This window comes from Falco punctatus (genome assembly GCF_963210335.1).
Source record: "Falco punctatus genome assembly, chromosome: 2".
Taxonomy (NCBI): Eukaryota; Metazoa; Chordata; class Aves; order Falconiformes; family Falconidae; genus Falco; species Falco punctatus.
Genome location: NC_137581.1, coordinates 14,766,527 through 14,787,168, shown reverse-complemented (window position 1 = coordinate 14,787,168; position 20,642 = coordinate 14,766,527). Strand labels below are relative to the sequence as shown.

Here is a 20,642-nt window from a genome sequence, read left to right as displayed (position 1 = left end):
ATCTTGTGATTGCATGAAAATCTCAGTTTTGTCACTGACAATGAAAAAGGATGTTTCCAGGCATACTAAATACAGGAAGAAGTCAAAAGACTTAAACACCTTGATACAGAAACCACAATCATATGAGAATTTAGCTGAAAAGTGACAAAAATATGGTTTAGAAATTAATTACAACTCAGTCATTTGATTATTATTACTGCTATAAGGAGATATCTTTCATTAGATTTTGTATTGATGGTTATTACCTTAATCCTAAACTTCGTTCTCATGCAGAAAGAGGTAGGTGTAACTGAGTTCCTAAAGCTAAAACATGTTAAAAGGGATGTTGATTCTTTTACTTATGTACTATTTATAATCTGAGTGATTATATATGTATACCGATTCTTTTGACATACACCTATGACATGACCACTGGAGTATACAGTCTGATGCAGGAATGCAATACTTGACCAGAGGGAGGTCCAGAGGTTTCCTCCCCAGCTTGTTGGAAAAGCTTTTTTATTCAGCCTGTACAATGTTATTGTGTGACTGGCTGGGGATTCTAAGAAATCATCATTATCATCAAAGTATTTTTTCATACCTTTAACAGATACCGATGCAATGATTTCTGCAGATCCAAATACATTTACACTTTGGCATAAGTACCTTCCTTCATCCGATTTGGAAGCATTCAGGATTCGCAGGCTCCCATGTGGAAGAATAGTTATCCTGAAAAAGATAAATACATAAATATATAAATATATCTCCTGTCCTAGCAGCCAGATTTTATGATGACAACTTTTAGAGCTAATAAATAGGATTAAAGACTGCTGCCTCTGTAGCAAGGGATGAGGAAGATGATAATTGAATTCTGTTTCAGAAAGGTTGTAATAAATCCATTTTACTCCTCCTTTCTTTATTCAAAAAGTTTCAGGGAAGCATTAGTGGATTAGTATCCTTTGACACTTATCAGTGGTGAATTTTAATGAACCTTTTGTAAGAAGTAAAAAAGGTGATTGTTCATAATTTGTCTTTAAAGTTTCACTGCTATATTATTGTCAAATCACATTTCAATATCAAGCACTGGCTAATCCATTTAGAAAAAATGACCTTAAAAATCAAATCTAAGAGGAATGGGAAGTAAAATGTAAAAGAGGAATAGAAAAAACATAAAATTAATTGTGTCTGGTCAAAATATGATTTATGGCATCACTACACAGTGTAGCATTGGGACTTAAATAATCTCTGCTTTCTTGTATTTCAGCTTTTTTTTTTTCCCTTGACTTGTATGATTGCAGCTTCACTACATCTCTAAGTAAGTAACCGCACTGAAGTATACTCATGAGAAATGTTGTTCAACCATTTACATTTAGGAGTTTCAGATTTTGGCTTTGCTAACACAGTATTAATCACAAAGTCCATGAAGATACATAGAAGTGAAAATTAACACATTTTTTCTGTTCTGAAATGACAACACCCATGAATTTATTATGTGTTAAAGCTGCAGCCCTGGAAGAGCTGTAAATAATTGTTGCTGCTTTTCTATCAGAGAAGAACTACAAGCCTAAAAGGAACATGGCAACTCTTACATGGCATTTAAGCCATGCTTGCAGATGTTGTATATCCTTTCCCAGCTTGGGTAGTGGATATGGCTCTCTCAAAGGACTTGGTAGATGTAGGTTGGTGGCCTTCCAGCACAAATGGACACTGAAAGCAGATAATCCTCAGCAAGTGCTTTCAGGTATTACATAGAACTTTAGGAGGATATGAAGGAGAGCTTCCTTCTGTATTTTGAAAGTAAGACATGACCTCTCTCTGTGTTAGAGAAAGAGTCAAAGTAGGTGGGTGGCTCTTCCCCAGAGATGGTTGCATTTTCAGGTGTACTTTTCTAGAGAGGGCTTTCTATCTGTTAATGTACTGACTATCACTCCTTCTGCCAGGAGTTCCCTGTTGAGGATATGATCAGAAATCACAGAGGGTACAGTGCTGTGGTTTGCTCTTGAGAAGTATTTAACCAGGAGTAAGGTGTTTTGATCATCCTGATTAACAGGTCTAGTTTGGGCTCTGCAGCATCCAAAAAAGGAAAGAAACTCCCTTTCTAGGCTGCACATATTAAAATGCAAAGCTGAGTTACCTTTGATTTAAACTAGGAGTGATTTACCAAAGGCTTAAGATTAAATAATGTGCTCAAAGTAAATCACTAATATGAGACTGGATATATATCTTTCTCCTGGAAAAAGAATAACACCCTCTCTTCTCTGTTTGTGTTTGTGAAAAATGGTGGCTTATTATCTGAGGTTTATAAACACTGTGGTGGAGAAAACAGAATTTCATTCCAGTGAATAATGTACTTCTATTCACTTCAGATGTGAAACCACTCACTGCTCTCAGCAGAGAGACAGAATAAAATAATAGCTTCAAAAGTGAATGGGGCAGAGGAAGGACATGTCAACTCTCAAATTCCCTAGCAATCTGATGATGTATGTCCCATCTTGCTCTAAACAAACATGTATCAGTATTTAAGTCACATTTTTTGCCTAAAAGTAATTTTATAGAAAACACCATTATATTAAGCAAATGCCTCTATATCAGAGTTTTGGGGTTTGGCTTTTTTTTCCAACAAATAAAAAGGCCTGAATTTTTGTTATAATATGTCACACCTTTGAAGAAATAGTCTGCTTTAGGAACTGACAGTGATGTAAGCTTCCTTCCTTTCCTCTTGGTGTACGTTTTGTTTTCCTATCAAGATGCTCTGTGATCAATGCTCTAAGGATATCGCATCGTTAGTATGACAATAGCCTTTGTAAAACAGTAATAGTTTTCATCAATATACTGTCAACATCAGACAAATGAAAGGACACTCCTACAGTGTTTACAAATTATAAAAGCTTATACACAGTGTAAGTCCTGATATAAAACTGTTTTTCATTCTGAACTCAGGGAAAAAGAAAGTTAGATGCATGTGGAAGATTATCTAATGAATCTTATACATATTATCAGCTACATTTCTATTTAGCTAAAAGCTCTTGCAATCCATGAGGAAAAGAGTAATCACTCAATCAAAGGAATTGCTAACACATTTACTGGTGAATTATTTGGCTCAGAAATTAATACTTTCCTTAAAATGCCTAACATTCATCTGTTCTCCCATTTTTTGTGTTTGGGAAAAAAGCCAGAGGCTGGTTATGATGGAAACTGAAATGCTTTATTTATTCACATAACACTTGCTGCACACAGCAGGAACATAGACTTTCATAGACTTCCCTGCCAATATCTTTCAGTCACAGAGAGACCACCTGCTTGGTATGTCTACATCCTTTAATAAGAAAATACCACAGCAAAAATTTTTTAGCTTCATAAATAAAAGGGAAGCAAAGATAGAAGAGATAGGGTTGGGGCAGAGCTAAGGATGATTCGGGAAAAAACCTAATTTTTTAATTTGTTAGAAACTGAGGGAAAGATGATGACAGATGAATGGATAGAGAAACGATGGATGAGAGATCAATGTATTTAAGTAGAAGAAAAACGCATTGTAATCACATAAAGGAGATAGATGTTGTCCATTGTTGTCCATTAAAGGACTCTGAAAAAAAAGGCACATGAGCTTAATGTCTCTGTAGAAAAGAGTTTTCGTCTGTCTAATAACATGGAGAAAAAGAGATGAGTGTTGATGTCTCAGAGTCAATAAGCATGCTGGCTTTAGATCAATAACAACAAAGATTTTAGCAGAAATTGTTAGGAAAGAATAATCAAGATATGACAACAAATGGAGAAGGGATGAAATTCAACAAGATTCAACTAAAGGACACTAAATGAGACTAAATTGTGGTAATACTTAATAAAAAATATTTTTTAAGAGAAATTAAATACATAGTCGATCTTCCATGGGTTTCAAGCATGATTTTCACAGTGAAATTCACATGACTGGTTAAAAAGGTTTCATACAGAAATTTAAGATGGTTAAGAAACTGGTTGAATGGAAGAGAAAATATTTTTTTTTTGAAAGAGAAATGGTTCTTTGTACTATATCTTGTTTTTCATAATGACTAGGATACAAAAAGAAGGATGCTAGAAATTTGATGAAATAAGCAGTTCATTGACACAGCAAGATCAGCATATATGAGAGGAGGGCTTTGATGACTCCGAGCACCAGACACATAGAAAAGCAGTGAATGTGGCTCTGAGCTAATGGTACCATGCAGCAAAGGCAAACACAACCTTAGAATATATCAGATACCAACCTGAAGCTTTTTATGGAAGCATTAATGCATAAGGTGCTGAAGAAACATAATATAGAACATAGGAAAATTTTGAGTATCCAGAGAGATTAATTCTAGTTGAGCTGGAACTCAGGAGGATTATCAGGATGACCAAGGAAGAAAGAAAACCTTTTGTTCTAGAGGCTGTTTATGAAATCAAAGCTAATGTATCTGCATGTGACATGAGTTTCTATTTTACATGTTAATTCATGGATCCTGTCAGCAGTCATTGGAACCTCTATTAGCAGTAAAAAAGTTTAGATGCCTAATTCACATTGTAGATATCTACAATCAGCTTTCTCAACCTGGAGCTGAATCTCACCCTCAAATCCTGACTTAGTTCCCCAGATATCTGTTATGACCTAAGGTTATTTGAAGGGCAAAATCCCATGTGCATGAAGCACATGACTTGGAAATTAGTTTCCCCATTGTCCCCACTTGCTGTGGCTTTGCTTTGTAAAATGAAACAGTCTGAGCACATGAACTTCAACTGATACTAAACTGGGAGTGCATTGCTTTTCAGCTACAAATATACGTCCAGTCTGTGGAATGGGACTAGAACTATCCCAAAGAGAAACTCAGAAGTAGGCAGTGTGGACAGCATTCATTTTTTGCTGCTTCTATTGATCCGTCCTACCTGCCCATATAGAAATAGCTGTAAGGTATCCAAGACACCTGCACTGGGCAGATAAAGGTGGCACAAGACCTAAGAAAGGACTTTGCAGGACTTACACCTTTGCAGCAGGTTTAAGTGTGTCTTTTTGAAGTCTAGATGTGAACCAGGATGCCGCTGTAGGACTCTCAAAGGTCAGCAGGAGTTTGTGTGGAGGTAGCTGACTCAAGCCCATAGAGTAATGTAGAGACGGTCTAAAGAATTAAGGGTTATAAAGTCTGCTAATGATGCTGGTGGTGAGCATCAAGTGTGATACTGGTCTTTGAACTTAAATCGTCGCGCTCTCAAAAATCAATTAACCACAAGCTTCACTACATACTGCATGCCTATGAAGCTAAAAAAACCCAACAAATTAATAATGAAAAGAGCTAAATTGAAATTGAATGTGAATTTCAAAGGGTATCTGATATCTGTGCATATTACATTTTTCCACTATGATTTTCTTTGAAATAGTGCAGCTGTTGGATGCCTAGCTTGCAAGGCCTGTTTTCTTGTCTAGAGTATCACCAAGTTTGGAAATACATATAACTAGCATTTCTATATTGTCAGTTTTGATAATGACAACATAACCAGGTAAACTAGGTTTAGAATTGTTACAAAACCATGGAAGCATGAATAAAAGCATAAAATCTCTTCTTTAAGGCTTCAGAATTGGACTTGGATTGACATTGGAAGGCTGCAAAATGGTAATTATAGATTTCAGACAGTATTTCTAAGTGATTATTTTCACTGTAAAAATATTTGCAATCTATTCAAAGCTGTTGTTCAGCAGTAACACTTAAGATTGGAAACATTCTTAGTATGTTTGTTGAAACAAATATGCTGTAGCTGACACAGATTAGTCTTTTCATAGATTTTGGTCTTTTTTTACCAATAAAGCATATACAAGGGAGAGTAAGATCCCTGATAAAAAGTGTGTTGTTTTATCTGGAAGAGTGAAAAGTTCATACCATCTCTGTGTGGGATGTTGGTGTGAACAGAAAGTTCTCTGAGACCAAGCTTCTGCTGAGAAGCTGATGGATGGAAAATAGGCTCATAGGAAATGCTGGATCTTTGCTTATAGGTGGTGTTTGGAAGTCCTTTATTTGTCAGTCAGAAATGCCTTCGCTTAATCAGTGTTTACTGCCAGAGGGGTAAGGAAAATTGCTGATGGAGATGAATGGGGTGGAAGGTCCCCACAAATGTAAACAACATCTCACGTTGAATGTGAATGATCCTCAGGTTCCTTGAGGCTTCATGTGACTTAGAGAGGACTGAGTCAAATATGATATTTGAGGGTTGCTCATGTGGGGAGTCTGGAAGGCTTTTAAATAAATTCCCTTTATTTTACAGTATTTTAATTAAAAGGTAGCAAGCTTTTTCCTTTCTGCTGTTTTATGCACAGAAAACTTGAGAGAGTAACTGTAATCTTTGACCTTTTTTTGAGTCTGTCTTTGATAAAGAAGTAGGAAATACAGGCATTTCGGTGTTAAAAAAGGGTGTCTGTTCAGCCTATCACACTGTTGTGAATACTTTCCCTTTGATTAACTCTTAAGGATAAATTAAATGTATTAATAGTCCAAATGCTTTTACTGCTTTGATGTCTTATAGAAAAAAAAAATAATTTATTAATATCTGGTACCACCCACCACAGAAGTTCTCAGACATTTCTTACAGCCAGTAGAGGACATAGTGGTTTAGATGGTGGAAATCCTGAGCAAATTTTATCACCAAGGACAGTTTTACCTTGACCCATCAGGGCCAGGATGTGCATTTGTTCTTCCTATCACATGTAAAATCAGTGAGCAGGGGCTTCCATCAAGATTAAGACAATGAGAAGGTGAAACTCTAATTTTCATTCTGTTGCATCATTCATAGCACATTCTCACAAACAGACTTATTGATGCTGGGGCTAGAAATTGTTTAAAAATTCTGCAGTGGACCCTGGAGTCTGGATGCTAAAGGAAGTGAGTAGATGAGACAGCAAATGTTATGATTGCTACAGCACCTTCAGGATTTTATTGAGTACGTAGCAGAGACAGTGACAGTGTCTGGATCTTAATAGGAATGAATGCCAGGCAGTTTACACTAGGAGCCTTATAATTTTTAAAGAACAGTTACAGAGTGAGAAAAAATAGATTGTGTGGCTATTTGTGGTGAGGAGGAAGACTTAGCAATGAATTTCTTTATTAGGCTGTACACACTTTTACCTTTCCTTGTTTTCAAATATTTATTTTATTTTATTTTGACTTTATCTTTCATACTAAAGTAAATTTGCATATGATATTAGAAAAATAATCACAGCCATCAGGAAAACTTCTCAGTTAGTTTAAAGTCTTGCAAACTTTAACACCCAGTAACTGGGTAAAGGAAAAGTGTAAGTTATTTAAGTGGTTAGGTATTTCCCCCCTGCATTTCTCATTGGGCTTTAAAACCAGGAGCATGAAATTGTTTGTGTGCATGTTTGAAGTAAGAACTTTAAAGATGCAAATGGAGAGAAGCTAAACTGACTCATTTAGCCTGTGGCTCCTCAGAGTGTTCTGATCTGAGCAATCTGTCATTTCACATTAGCTTGGGTCTGGGATCTGTCAGTATCCTTTAATGCAGATGACAAGGAATCGGGACAAGTATTTGTAAATAGTTGAAAACTTTATTTCTCTATGAATGGCTGTGGGCCCTCTCCTTTCCCCTTGCTTTCTCTTGCTCCTTCATAATAGATATACAAGTCTTTAATTCTCACAGAAAATGGATGTGAATTATTCCTACGGTAAAACCACTTAAGTAAGCAGAATGCCATCTACTTTATATACATTTTTTATATTATCACCCCAGATAGAGTCTTTTTATTTAAATATTGTTGACCTCATTAGAAAGAAGACTATGTTTGGACCAGTCCCTTAGCAAAACACAGAATTATTTGGATTTACTTCTCTTCAGATTTTCAGACATTTATAATGGTGCAGTTCCTGTGTGTGAATATCTTAGGTCATTTGAATATGCTAAGACTTATCACTAATGTACTGCAAACTACTTCCAGCTCTATTTAAGCTAATCTATGCAAACTGTCTTAGGGCAGTTTTCTTCAAAGGAACCACAACTGGGCATCTCATTTTGTCCTTGCCATTTGCTGCACAGTAACATTTGTGCATAAAATTAGAGTTCTTGCAGGTCCGAATGGCATTGACATATGTAAATATAATTTCAAGTGGCTAAAAGTCAGTTTTTGATAACAAATGTAGCTTCTCTTCTAAGCACAGGGAATAAGTATGATTTCTGCAGTGTTGCTGAGCAATGAAGGCTGGAAACTACCAATATACAAGAATTAACATGGTCTCTCAGAGTGCTTTTTTCTTTGTGCCAGTAAGCTTGTCATTATTGCTTTTAATGGTGCTTCATATTAATGACTTTATTCAGACCAGTACTTAAGCACATAGTTTGCTTTAAAGACTCGGTTAATAACATTAATGTCAATGATGATACAAAGATCCTAACATTTAAACATCTGCTAAGGTATTAAACTGAATCAGAACCTACCGTAAATGGCAAAGAGGTTCAAATCAGTACTCTATTACCTCCAGAAACCGAACAAGCAAGACGACTTTTAAATTATTCTATGTTTTCACTGGTACACTCAAGGAAAAAAAGACATATGTTGTTGGTATGTTTCGAAAATTTAACATCACTTTGCTAATTGGCACCTTGCCATTCTGCTCAAATATTTTGCCCCCAAATGTGTTTGGTCTGGTGTAAAGAAGAAAAACTGGAAGAAATCCTCAGAAGGTATCTCAGGGTAAATGTCCCAGAGGGTAGGAACGACCATTTAAGGTCTATTCTGCTCTGCATTGTAGCCCAAAAGTACTTTTAAAAGCTTTTATAAAATATTTTTGTTTTAGGACAACATATCTCTAAACATGCTGAAAATACTTTTAAATGATGAGAATATTCTTTTATATTTTTTAGAATCCGTATTATACTCTCGATCCATTTAAAATTAAAATCTATTTTAATATTTTAAATAATTAAATTTATTTCCTCTTTTTTACACACTATTTCAATGTCAGAAATATTCTGCTACTTAGAAAAGGTTCTTGCTTTTCAAGGAAAAGATTTTTATCTGAATAATTTTTTCCATGTTCCTAAGTGACAGCACTGAATTATTAACTTACTCTATTTTCCTCAGAAGCTTTAGAAATAATAAAGTGCTTGTAGGACTTCATAGTTCCCTCAGGAAAAGAAGAATACATGAGAAAACTTTAGTTACTTTAAGATATTTCCATGTTTCACTTGTTAACTAGAAAAGCAACGTTAATACTCGAAGGCAGACTTGGTATGCAAGAGGTAAAATTCAAACAGGCCAGGTGCTGGAGGGGGCAGTTCTTTAGCCACTGTAAAATGACATGATTTCATTCAACTTTATGGATCTATTTTGATTTATACTAGGTGAAGGCACAGCTCAAACCAGCCAAACTATGCTATGCTTGAAGTGTTAATATTAACTTCAGCAATATAATGTGAACAGCAGAAACTCTAATTTCGTTGAAGAGATTCTTGTAAATTTAAGACTGTTAATTAGACGTTTACATGGGTAGTTTTCTTATGCTTAGGGCAGCAGTCATCTAGCTAAAGCATTATTGTAAGCTGTGTAATAATGTCCAGTCAGATGGAACCTGTTTTCTAATGTTGATTCATGTTCTATAGCAACACCACTAGAATATTAACTGCAAGTGTTATTTCCATGTTCTAAAGCAATGAAATTTAATCTTTCCCAACTCCCTATGAATTGTTTTGTTAGAGATACTTTTACTGCTTCCATGTGAATGTAAGAGTTGGGTAGATGAGACCACTTTTGCATTAGACCCCTGCTTGGATTGGGGGCAGGTGAGGAAAAAAAAATAAAACAAAAAGAGGAAAACAATGTAATAAAGTAATATGCATTGTTTAAGACCACCCTGATGGAGCTGTTCTCTTCTTTTTAGTGCTCTTCCCATTACATATATAGACAGTCAGTCATTTAAGTGTCACTGGGAGCTGAATGCCATAATCCCAAGCAAGATGATGAGATACCAGCAGCCAAAGTGGCTGATGACTGCTTGCAAAGGAAGCTTACAGTTGAGAATCAAATCAGCAAGAGAGCTGTGAATCTGTCCAAACTGGTGAGCACGGAGTCTGAAAAGGTAGGGCTTAAATACATGCTCTCTATGTCCCATTGACAACATGTATCAAAAAACTTGAAAATATGCACTTATTGTCTGTCATTTCTAGAAATATACACAAGAATGAGATGAATCTGCTCACAGTATGTGAAGGCTGAGATCATTTTAATGATCTACTGATACATGCTGTTAATGTATCACTGTTAATTTCTTACTTAATGCCTTTGAATTTGAGCACATTTTGCAAATCTGTGGATTCAAACATCTCATATATGTAATATCAGTGCAATTCAAAGACAGGACAGATGAAGATGGTAATGACTGCCCCATCCTCAGGTCAAACTGACTCTGCTGTCAACTGGAGAAGCTCTAATTGTATTTCTATCAAATGGTAGGGACTCCATTTAGTACATTTAGGGACTAAATGGTAAGGATCCTGACAGAAGAAAGACTGCTTTCCTAAGATCCCTGTCTGTGGAAGAGTGTGCAAAGCCTACACTTACTGCATGTTTTCCCAAGTAGAAATGCTTTGGGAGGAGACTCCATTAGTATGATGAACATTTTGCTTCAATCAATAGCTACAAGTTCTTCACCAGTTGCTTAGAAATTTCTTTAGGTTCATAGGATCACAGAATTGTTTAGGCTGGAGAAGACCTTTAAGGTCATCAAGTCCAACTGTTAAGCTAGCGCTGCCAAGTCCACCACTAAATCATGTCTCTAAGAGCACACTTATAGGTCTCTTAAAGACCTCCAGGGATGGTGACTCAACCAGTTCCCCCGGTAGGCTGTTCCAAAGCTTCCTTACTACTACAACAAACTTGCAAGTTATCATCAGTATTGCTGATTCTCCTGTTTCTGTTGCTAAACTCAAAAATTCATTTCCACACTAGCTTGGATTTTACTGTGTAAGACATTGTCCACCAGCTCCCCAGCCTCCTTATTGCACGTGATCTGTCATGCTCCACAGAACTGCTGGTCTTTTAACCATTTCTGTTGTGAAATGTCCCCTATTTTCTTCCCTCTAATAAATATAAAACCTCAGTTGGAGCACAACCTAGTTTGACTCTGTTCTAATGAAAGATACAGATCTGGAGGGGATAGACTAAGGAGAAGGAGTCAAAGAGTTTTTAGGACAAAAATAACTTCTGAAAATGTGAAAAGAATAATTTGATCATGTTAGGTTTAGATTATTAAAGCTTTTGAAATAAATTTCCTGAGATGTTTTTGGAACTGTCGACATTGAGAACCTTGGTAGACTGTATGTAACAAAAATGACAGAGATCAGTACAGTGATAGAAATTATAGAATAGTATAATTGGTCCTACTTTGCAGTAAGAGGTCTCTGCCAGCTCTCTGATTATTCAAATCAGAGATCACCATGCTGTGAGCAATAAGGGGAAATCTTTACTTGTTTGCTCAGTTCTGTAATACTTCTGAGTTTACTCTTGGAAATTCCAGCACTTGTTTTTTCTATCATCTTCATTGGAATTTAGATCTAGCAGGAAAAATCCGAATAATTTGTCACTACATCCAGAAACAAAGCAAAGGATGGAGACAAAAATCTGTCTCATGGCTCCATTTTCACTCTAGACTACTTCACACCTTGAGGCAGGAGCTTGTAAGTGGAGATGTCTGTGTGATAGAACAGACTTCACAAAAATATTGGGAAGTGAATGTGCAAACCTTCCCTGTCTACTCCCATGATGTGTGGGACATACTCTGTGTCACTTTGTGATGACATTAGCTGTAGATTTCTACATAGTTTGCATCCAACACCTTTCCTGACTGCATCCTCAATGAGTGGTCTGCTTAAAAGTCAGTGTCTCTTGAGAACACACGGTTGTATACCAAGATATTAATGCAAGCTGAGGATTCAGAAGCCTCCATTATGAATAGCGGTGCAGACTACTGGCTGTACTGTTTCTGCAACACATACAAAATTATCACAGGAACGTTTGATCTGGAAGACAGCTTTTCTAGAATATTACCTTGTTTCTTGTCCTTGACATTCTCTCTATGTTTCTCTTTTGATAGTAAATCCATGGGTTAATGATTATACTCTCAAGGTCCTGCAATGTTTAAACTTTTACAAGCTGTTGGAAAAATATACCTAACTAAACTGTGAAGCTGGCTGAGCTACATTAGCTTTCTTACATTTTGTGAAAGAACCAGTCTGACCTGTGGATGCAGACATGTTGCAGGAAGGAGAGACAATCTGTTCAGTGGAGATGCAGTTTAAAAGCATTGGCTTAGCACAAAAATCTTTGTAGACTGTAGGAATTGTAAATGGGATTTTGACCATAATAGACTAGGATCTTAGTGACACCCGTTTTCAAGTCAGTTGAGTTCATTTTGCATTCTGGAAAACAATCTGGTACTATGGCTTGAAACCTAGGTAAAGCAGTATCTATTTTATTCTAGTGTCACAAGGTGAAATACAGTCTTTTAACTGGGCAAAGGCAGCTAAAAAGAGACGTGTTCCCTCCAAAGAACTCTATTGCCACTAACACTAAGGGTGAAAAGGGTACAAAGTTCTTACTGACAATCTGTCAGTTAGAGTTGTTTGAACCTTAAAAGCTTTAGTTTACTTTGGAATACCTTGCATTTTACCCACGACTCAGAAGATTTTGATTACAAGTTGTAATAACATTTCAGTAGGAAGTGCTTCTTTTTAAAACTGACATATCTATCTACAGCTGTATCACTGTGCATGAAAGAGAACAGATGGTATTACCCCAGTGACATAAGTTATGTGCAATAGAGCAGAAGAGACTATAATTGTGATACAAAGAAAAAAATCAGTGACTGTTTCTGTGTTACTCTGCCAGGCTGCTCCCAAAGCTGGGTCTTGTTTCAGTCTAGGGTGCCCTATCATGCACAATGAGAAGGTCATAGACCTTTTATGAGAAACACTATGTGAAAAATAGGGTGCGCTCAAGCTCAGCCCATTTTGCTTTATGTACAAACCATCCAGGCACAGCCTTTACCTCGAGTCTCTCCATGTCTATTGCTTTTGCAATGATGGCAAGTTCTGCTAGTCACACACTCTGGAGAGGACTAGGGAGCCATCAAGAATCAGTGAGAAGTACTTAGGGAGAAGATGCAATTGCTAATGTTGTGATGCTGGATGCCCACATCATTTCAAGGATTTGTACTGCTCCTGTTGCTGCCAGCCACAGATCCTTTGATGGATAGGATGTAGTGCCCCTGAGCTCATAGTTATAAACTATGGTAAGTCTGGGTACAAATCATTACATCCCACTGGTGAGCCCACATACTCCCAGGCGACACAGATGATCAGTTGTGGATTGCTAATGTCCAGATATAAACTGTCATGGTTGTGGTGCCACACCACCAATTGACAGTGGTCATTGGAAAGGATCCTGTATTGGTCTAGAGGCAGCAGGGAATTGTTGTGTGACATCAGCTGTGTCACTCACACCTACAGAGTGGTGGCACAGCAGCTGTGCTATCATTATTATGGAAAACTAATGCAAAAATTGGTTCTTTTTTCCTATCTGAGAGAGTCAAAGCAGCACTAGAACATTCATGTGGCACATAACTCCAAGATTTCCTGGCTTTCTTCATGCCAGCATCCTCAGTAAATATGTATCATCTCTCACCAGCACTGAAATAAGAACATGATACTTCTTCAGTGACATTCTTCAACCTTTTCTGTTCCTCAGTCTTCCCTAAATCTCTGTTCCTGCACAAAACAGATTGCTATGGCTTTCACAACTATTGCCCAACCTCTCTTTTTTCCTAACCTTACCATCCAAGCGCATTGTTGATGACATTGGCATGGAGCTAGGAATACAGAGTATATAAAATAGGATGAAAAAGTTACTGTGTCACTGGGGATAACCAACTGTCAGACATGCAGTTGTGTCATATAATTATACAGTTAAGACTAATCAGAAAAACCCATTTTATAAGTTTATATAACTGCAGCAAGCTCCCTTCTCAGGATGGCAGAGAGGAGTGCTGAATTAAGAGACCTTTCTGCTCATTATAGAACCACATCTGACTTTTGCACACCGAACTATTTTCTATAGATATTCAAAAGTACTTTAATCTCTTTTTAATGACTTTACTTATATGCTCTGAATGTATTAGATCAGGTGACTACTTCCCAGGGCCCTGGCAAGGTTAAGCCAAGTATCTAAAGCCGGTAGTGTGTAGTGTCCTTAAAGCAGATAGTGACAGATGGCATCAGTTTTGCCTGTCAGTTTGTAGTTCACTGTGTCAGTATCTCATTCCCTTTCTTCTGAGGTCTGGGAACAGACACAGTCAGGGACCAGAAGCAATGAAAAGAAAGCTATTTTTTCCTAGGGATACAGTGAGGACTACACACAGAGTTTCTTGAAACCTGATGAAAGATTGCTGAACTAAGAGCAAACCTGAAGGGAAAGATGAGCCTTCCAAGGACACAGTGGATGGGGATGATCTGTTTATAGCTCCACTTTTCTGCTGCCAAGTTTGCTTCATTTAAAAAATGTTCCTTGATTTTATTTCACTTCTAAGACAGCATAGCTCCTGTGGTTCAAAGGTTTTTGGTGCTTTAGGGGTGCTCACTTTGATGAAAAGTTGCAGAAAAATCCTCAAAACCTGGGTTAACTCATGCTCCTGTCACACTTAAGTGCATTCCTGCTGAACTGAGATTACACTTGTAACCTCATCCATCATTTCTTCCCTAATTTTTGACTGTTTGAACTTGGAACCTCTGCAGTGCTTTTCACGTAGTTGCTTGGATATAATTATAGAATTATTTATGAACTGCACAAAAGTAGAAGAATCTAAAGAGCAAATGACCTTTCTTTTAATTCAAGATTTCATAGGTTCTTCCAGGGACAACAACAAAAGTAAAGACCTTTTCTATAAGATGATTTTATTTACTGCTTGTATTGAAAGAGGAAACCTAAGGTGTTGTTTAGCAGCAGGGCTGTGGAAAGGAATACAGTAAGGTAGAGTCTTGGCTACAAATATCAGGTAAAAATGCCCCTTTGAGAGTGTGGTGTAGTTTAGAACCTAATAAAGGGGGGAGGAGGGGGGGCGGGATTGGTCTTGATAAAGCTCAAGATGCAATACCTAGAAATATCTGTATATTCAAAGTGCTACTTGACAGGTTCCAAGATCACATATGGACTTATTTATGGACATTTATAAAACACTCCAGTTTCTGGCTTTATCTTTATTGTGGAAGTATTTTGATTTATAACTTCAAATATTAAATCTAATGAGATTCCTACTCAAATACAAACTGTTAGTATGACTTGGGAGATATCTGAGCTAAAGCAAATTAGCTCAAGTCAGCATCTTTGTTATAACTCAGTAACATTACCTTGAGTCCCTCTATCATTAATTTTTCACAGCTCTCCCTCACACTCAGAAAAGTAGCCTTTCAATACTTAAGAGGGGCTTACAAGAAAGATGGGGATGGACTTTTTAACAGGGTCTATAGTACTAGAAGAAGGGCTAATGATTCTAAACTAAAGGATAATAGATTCAGACTAGGTACAAGGAATAAAAAATCATGATGAGGGTGGTGAAACACTGGCACAGGTTGCCCAGAGAGGTGGTAGATGCCCCATCCCTGGAAACATTCAGGTCAGGTTGGATGGGACTCTGAGTGACCTGATCTAGTTGAAGATAGAACCATGAAATTATTTAGGTTGGAGAAGACCTTTAAGATCATCAAATCCAAGCATAAATGGCAGTTTAATAATTTCCCTGCTCATTGCAGGATTGGACTAGATGACCTTTAAAGGTCCCTTCCAATCCATTCCATGATTCTATGAAAATAGGAACGGTTAGTGGAAAAGAAGAAAACAGACTTAATTTAATGACAATTTAAAGGGCCATGGACTTTGTCTCATAAAAAGGGAGACATAATGAATGCAGAATGAATGCTCAGTGATTGAGTGTAGCTACTTTTGTAATCCAAGCAGGGAAGACACATTCTATGCCTGTAGTTGCAGCAGAACAAATGTACAGTCTGCTTCTTCAGTTGTTCAGCAGTGACACAAGCAGTAGATAAATCACTTTGTTAATCAGTTGGTCCTACTGCCAAACATGAAATAAGTATAGATTTTCAGTAATTATCCTTGCAAAGTGATCACTATATGTGTGCAAAGAGTTTGGGACCTCTGAGTTATTTATGAACCGTGGTCCATTGACTGTGTTTTCACAGAGTACTGTTTCTACCTAACTGGGATTTGCATCTAAAAGCTTTTCTTGGTCAGGCTGGAATTAGTTGTATTTATAATTTGTTTCTCCACATTTCGTATTTATTTAATCAACAAAGTAATGATTTTCTAAATTACTAAGAATGTATTACCTCAAGGCTCAACAACTGTTAAACAAAAGAATTAATTAAGAGGGAGATTATTGCCATCCTTGCAAAGATATGAAAAAAAGAGTGAAGATACAAGAAAACTGCCTTATTACTTTCTAAGTAATTTCTTGCAAGGACCAGGCATTTTCATGAATTTTGTGGGGGGAGGACAGCAGATATTAGAAAAGATTGCAGAAGGACAATTTGGGATGGAGGAGGTGACAGAGGTTCTTTTGTGCCCAGTGCTTCCTCAGGACTAATCCCAGCTCTTTTCTGAAGTGCTTTAGAATCTGGGCACTGTGATTCAAAAGTCACAATCAGGCTGTAAACTAAGAGTAGTATCAATGGCTAAGTAGTGCTGAAATTATCAAAGAATATTACACACTGGAGCCCTTAGGCAATGCCATCATAAAAAAAACATAACCAAAGGATGAGATGAAAGATTTGTGTTCACTTTGAGTATAAAGGAACCTTATAGCTGCAAGCTAATACCACATCTTCTACAATTATTTTCATCTTGAAATAAGAATGTTTATGTTGTTCATGTTATACATCATTATAAACTCAAAGGCTGAAGTTCATCAGAAAGAAAGGATTTTTTAATCAAGATATAGGTTTAATCCCATTAGACGTTTTTCTGATCTGGTTTCACATCTGACCGTTTGAAGATACAGTGTTTGAGATCTTGGTCGGGCTTAGATATGTGATGCTTACAACTATGTGATAATTCAAGTTTTGTATTTCCTCTTCTTTTTTAGGTTGGCTTTAATCCAATTTCATTTTTTCCCCTTTAAAGACGAAATCATCTAATTCTAAGAATACTTACAGAAGTGTAGTCTTTCCCAGAACACACATTAATGACAAAATCTTTGCTTCTGCTTTGCTTCTGCTTTGACTATAGAAAGCTAACCAGGCTGTAGGCAGCACAGAAATCTGACAGACTACTGGAGACATTAATTTCCATGTTCACATTTTGGTGTAGGTACGTTATGAAGGAACTTTCTGGCTGATGAAGAAAATTTTGAAATTGCCTGAATTTTAAACTCGATCGGAATTCACTAGCCCACTACTTCTTTGTTCATTATCACAAGGGAAATGTAGACCAACAAAAAAATTTTGGATGCAGCATAAGCCTTGCACTATATTCTTAGCTGTCATGTACAAACGTGTGTTTAAAATATAAATTACACTGGTTCCCCTTCCATGTCAGTGACAATTTGCATGACAGAAAAGAAGACAATATTCTACAATAACTTTCTAGTACTAGATAATTCAAGGTTTAGATGCTATTCAAGTGTTCTAGAGTTAATATTCTTGTATCTAACTCTATAGAATTAGCTACAGTTGTGGAAGCTTCAAATTTGCCACAGAATGTTTACCGCCCCCCCCGCCCCCCCCCCCCCCCCCTTTCCAGAATTCCATGGGTTTTGAAATTTTTTTTAGCATATTTTGAACCGAGTACGTAAAAAAATGGTTTTAATATTCATCTTTCTACATCACTGAATATATAAAAAATGTGAAATTTCTGTTTTCTGGAACACTCTGAGACCTAAAGCATAGTTTGGGCATTCAGTCAAACTACTCACTCTGAGAATGGCATGACTGTAAAAGAATAAAGTTAGTGATCAAAGATGAAGACTTTAAAAATTAATTTGATAGGTTTTATCTGACCAATGTAGCAATACACAAAATTGACTTCCAAATAAATAATGCCAAGCCTTACCTCCTGCCCTTTGTAATTTATTTTACCTATCAATATTCCTATGTATGGAAATTTGTTTAAATACTTCATAGATGCCTGAACAGAAGTGTTGAAGTGCCACTGGAGTATTATTTTCATGTGTAAAAGGTCATTTGTTAAGCAAAACCCACCATCTTAATCAGAAAATATAAAATATCAGGAATTTAAATGATTCCATTTAGATTAAGCCTGTGTTCATTGAGATTTACAGATTGAGTCTTTTTTCATTCAAGGCAATAATGCCTCTTTCTAATTACATTATTATAGAATTACCATTTTCATCGTTTAAATGCCAAATGAATTAATCACCATGTCTAAACAATGAATATCTTAGCAATTAAATAACAACTTGCATTTCACTGTATGTTGTTACACTAGTTCTTGGTCTCTATGTTGGGACACTAGCCATAAGGTATAATTTTGTTTCATTCAGTTAATAGAACACTGTTAAAATGAATTTCATAAATGCAGAAATTCAGTTTAAGTGTTCATACACCTGATGGAATACAGCTAAGACAGATAACTGCACTTGAAAACAGAACCTGCTTAAAATGGAAACAGGGTAGATTGCTAAAAATATCTCCCAAAGCAGGAGTATATTTAATCCAAATGTACTATTTTCAGCTCTGGAACTTATGGAGAAACTGTGTACATTTTTTAACAGATGAAACAACTGTTTCTAATTCCTAGTGTCACTGGATTGTCATTGTAATTCCACAATCACTCTGGATCATTTTCCACCATAAAGTTGAGCCAGATCAAGAATAGGCATTTCCATCCAATTAGCCAAAACTCAATATTCAGAGTTTATGACATTTTTTATTGGGTTTCCAATGACATGCTAGGACAGACTACTTAATTCACACCAAGTTTACTGAGTCTTTTTTCAAAGAATTCTGAATCAGCAGATTGCTTTTGTCTTGGCTTCAGTGTTTTCTTACATAGCTTCAGTATGTTTGGCTTCAAAACAAGGAATCTGAAAGTGGATTTACTTTCGTGTGAGTCACAGCCATAGGAGGAGCTTTTGCAGAGCAACAAAATTTCACCAGTTCAGGACTCAGTGCTTCCACAGTGCAGGCTCTATCACTTTCCTGTGCATTTGACAGACCTTCTAACCTTAAAAAGTTTAAACTCAGTGCATGCAGGGAGTGAAATTACTCATGTACCACAGCAAAGGAATTTGGATGTATATAGGTATTATTTAAAATCAATATGTTAACATGAAAGAAAAAAATATTTAATTTTAACATACTAATAGAATGTTCCTCTAATGCATGCTTTTCAGATTTGATGTAAGATTAAGAGGAAAGTCTTCTCAGTAATAGCTGAACTATCTTAATTCATGAATGTAATAACTGCTTCCAATTTTCCTTTTATCTACCTGTCTTTGACACAGCTGCTTCCTCAGTTTCAAACTGGTAAGACACTGACAATTAAACCACTGGCACAACATCACTTTTTCATCATTACAACAAGAAGTTCAATATTTTAATTCTATTATAAAAGTGCTTGATATACAAAACATCCGCAACATGTACAAAGAAAATGCAGTCAGAATGAAGCCCAGTGGGTAGCATAGTGGTAACGCTTTTACTGGAGCGCTACAGACTGCTCTGTGTCTCTCTCTGGAACTGAACAATCACCCTGTTTAATTAATATAAAAATCTAGTTCTGGGTTGCTGTCATAGACACTTGATTACTTTTGATATTACAGAAAGCTCTGCTTATAGCCCACATAGCATGTTTTTTTTTAATTTATATCTAAGATAATCCCTTAATAATACTTTTAGGAAGAAATGTAATTACCCCTTTGACCCTACCCATTCTGTCCAAACTGGTGCTAATACATCTGCAGTTCAGCCAGACCACATGCATGGCACCCTGCTTCTGTTTAATAGTCTTGGTATTAGAGCTTGAAATCAGGACATATGCCCTGGAAAAACTATTGATGGAAAAACATAGTGATCTTCATGTTCTTTGCTGTCTTTCTACCAAATAGAGAATTCTGTGAATATAGCTAAAATATTTTTTGTAATCCAACATGTGGTAACTATGGCAGCACTTGGTTCTATTTAACTATGTCTTCTTGTAATAACTATTAATCTGAAACAATTCAACGGCTGATCAATGTGCAGACACCCATGAATTTAGAAGTCAAAAAAGGCAAAACTCTTGCAGTAGCTGGCTGTAGATTTAGAACATCTGAAGAAAGTAATCCCAAAACTTTATTTGATTTTCAATATGATTGAAGTCATAGACAGTCCTTTTCCTTTCCCTTGTCTTATTTCTATCCTTAAATCTTCATTGTGCAGCAACTCTGGATTAAGAATTCAGTCATGAAATAACTAAGAATGTCCCACAATACTTTCATAACTATTTCTTAAAAATATATTGGTTTTCCTTAGTTTCATTTTAATTAATGTATTATAGATAACAGACAAAGTCACCCATTTTCTCATTTAAGCAAACAAAATCTTATGCAATTTGCTATAAAAAAAGAGAAGGAAGATAGAGATGGAGTTTA

The 20,642-nt window shown here is 36.4% G+C and overlaps 1 protein-coding gene across 7 annotated transcripts in view; it reads right to left on the bottom strand.

Annotated features, from left to right (window-relative positions):
* The window catches only part of CNTN5 (contactin 5), a 968,197-nt gene that overhangs the window by 87,902 nt on the left and 859,653 nt on the right, over positions 1 to 20,642 (bottom strand). For all 7 annotated transcript variants that reach the window (XM_080376471.1, XM_080376469.1, XM_080376474.1 and 4 more), the window contains one exon: positions 581 to 708. In XM_080376471.1, coding sequence (XP_080232597.1) covers positions 581 to 708 — 128 coding nt within the window. The remainder of the gene's footprint in view (positions 1 to 580; positions 709 to 20,642) is intronic.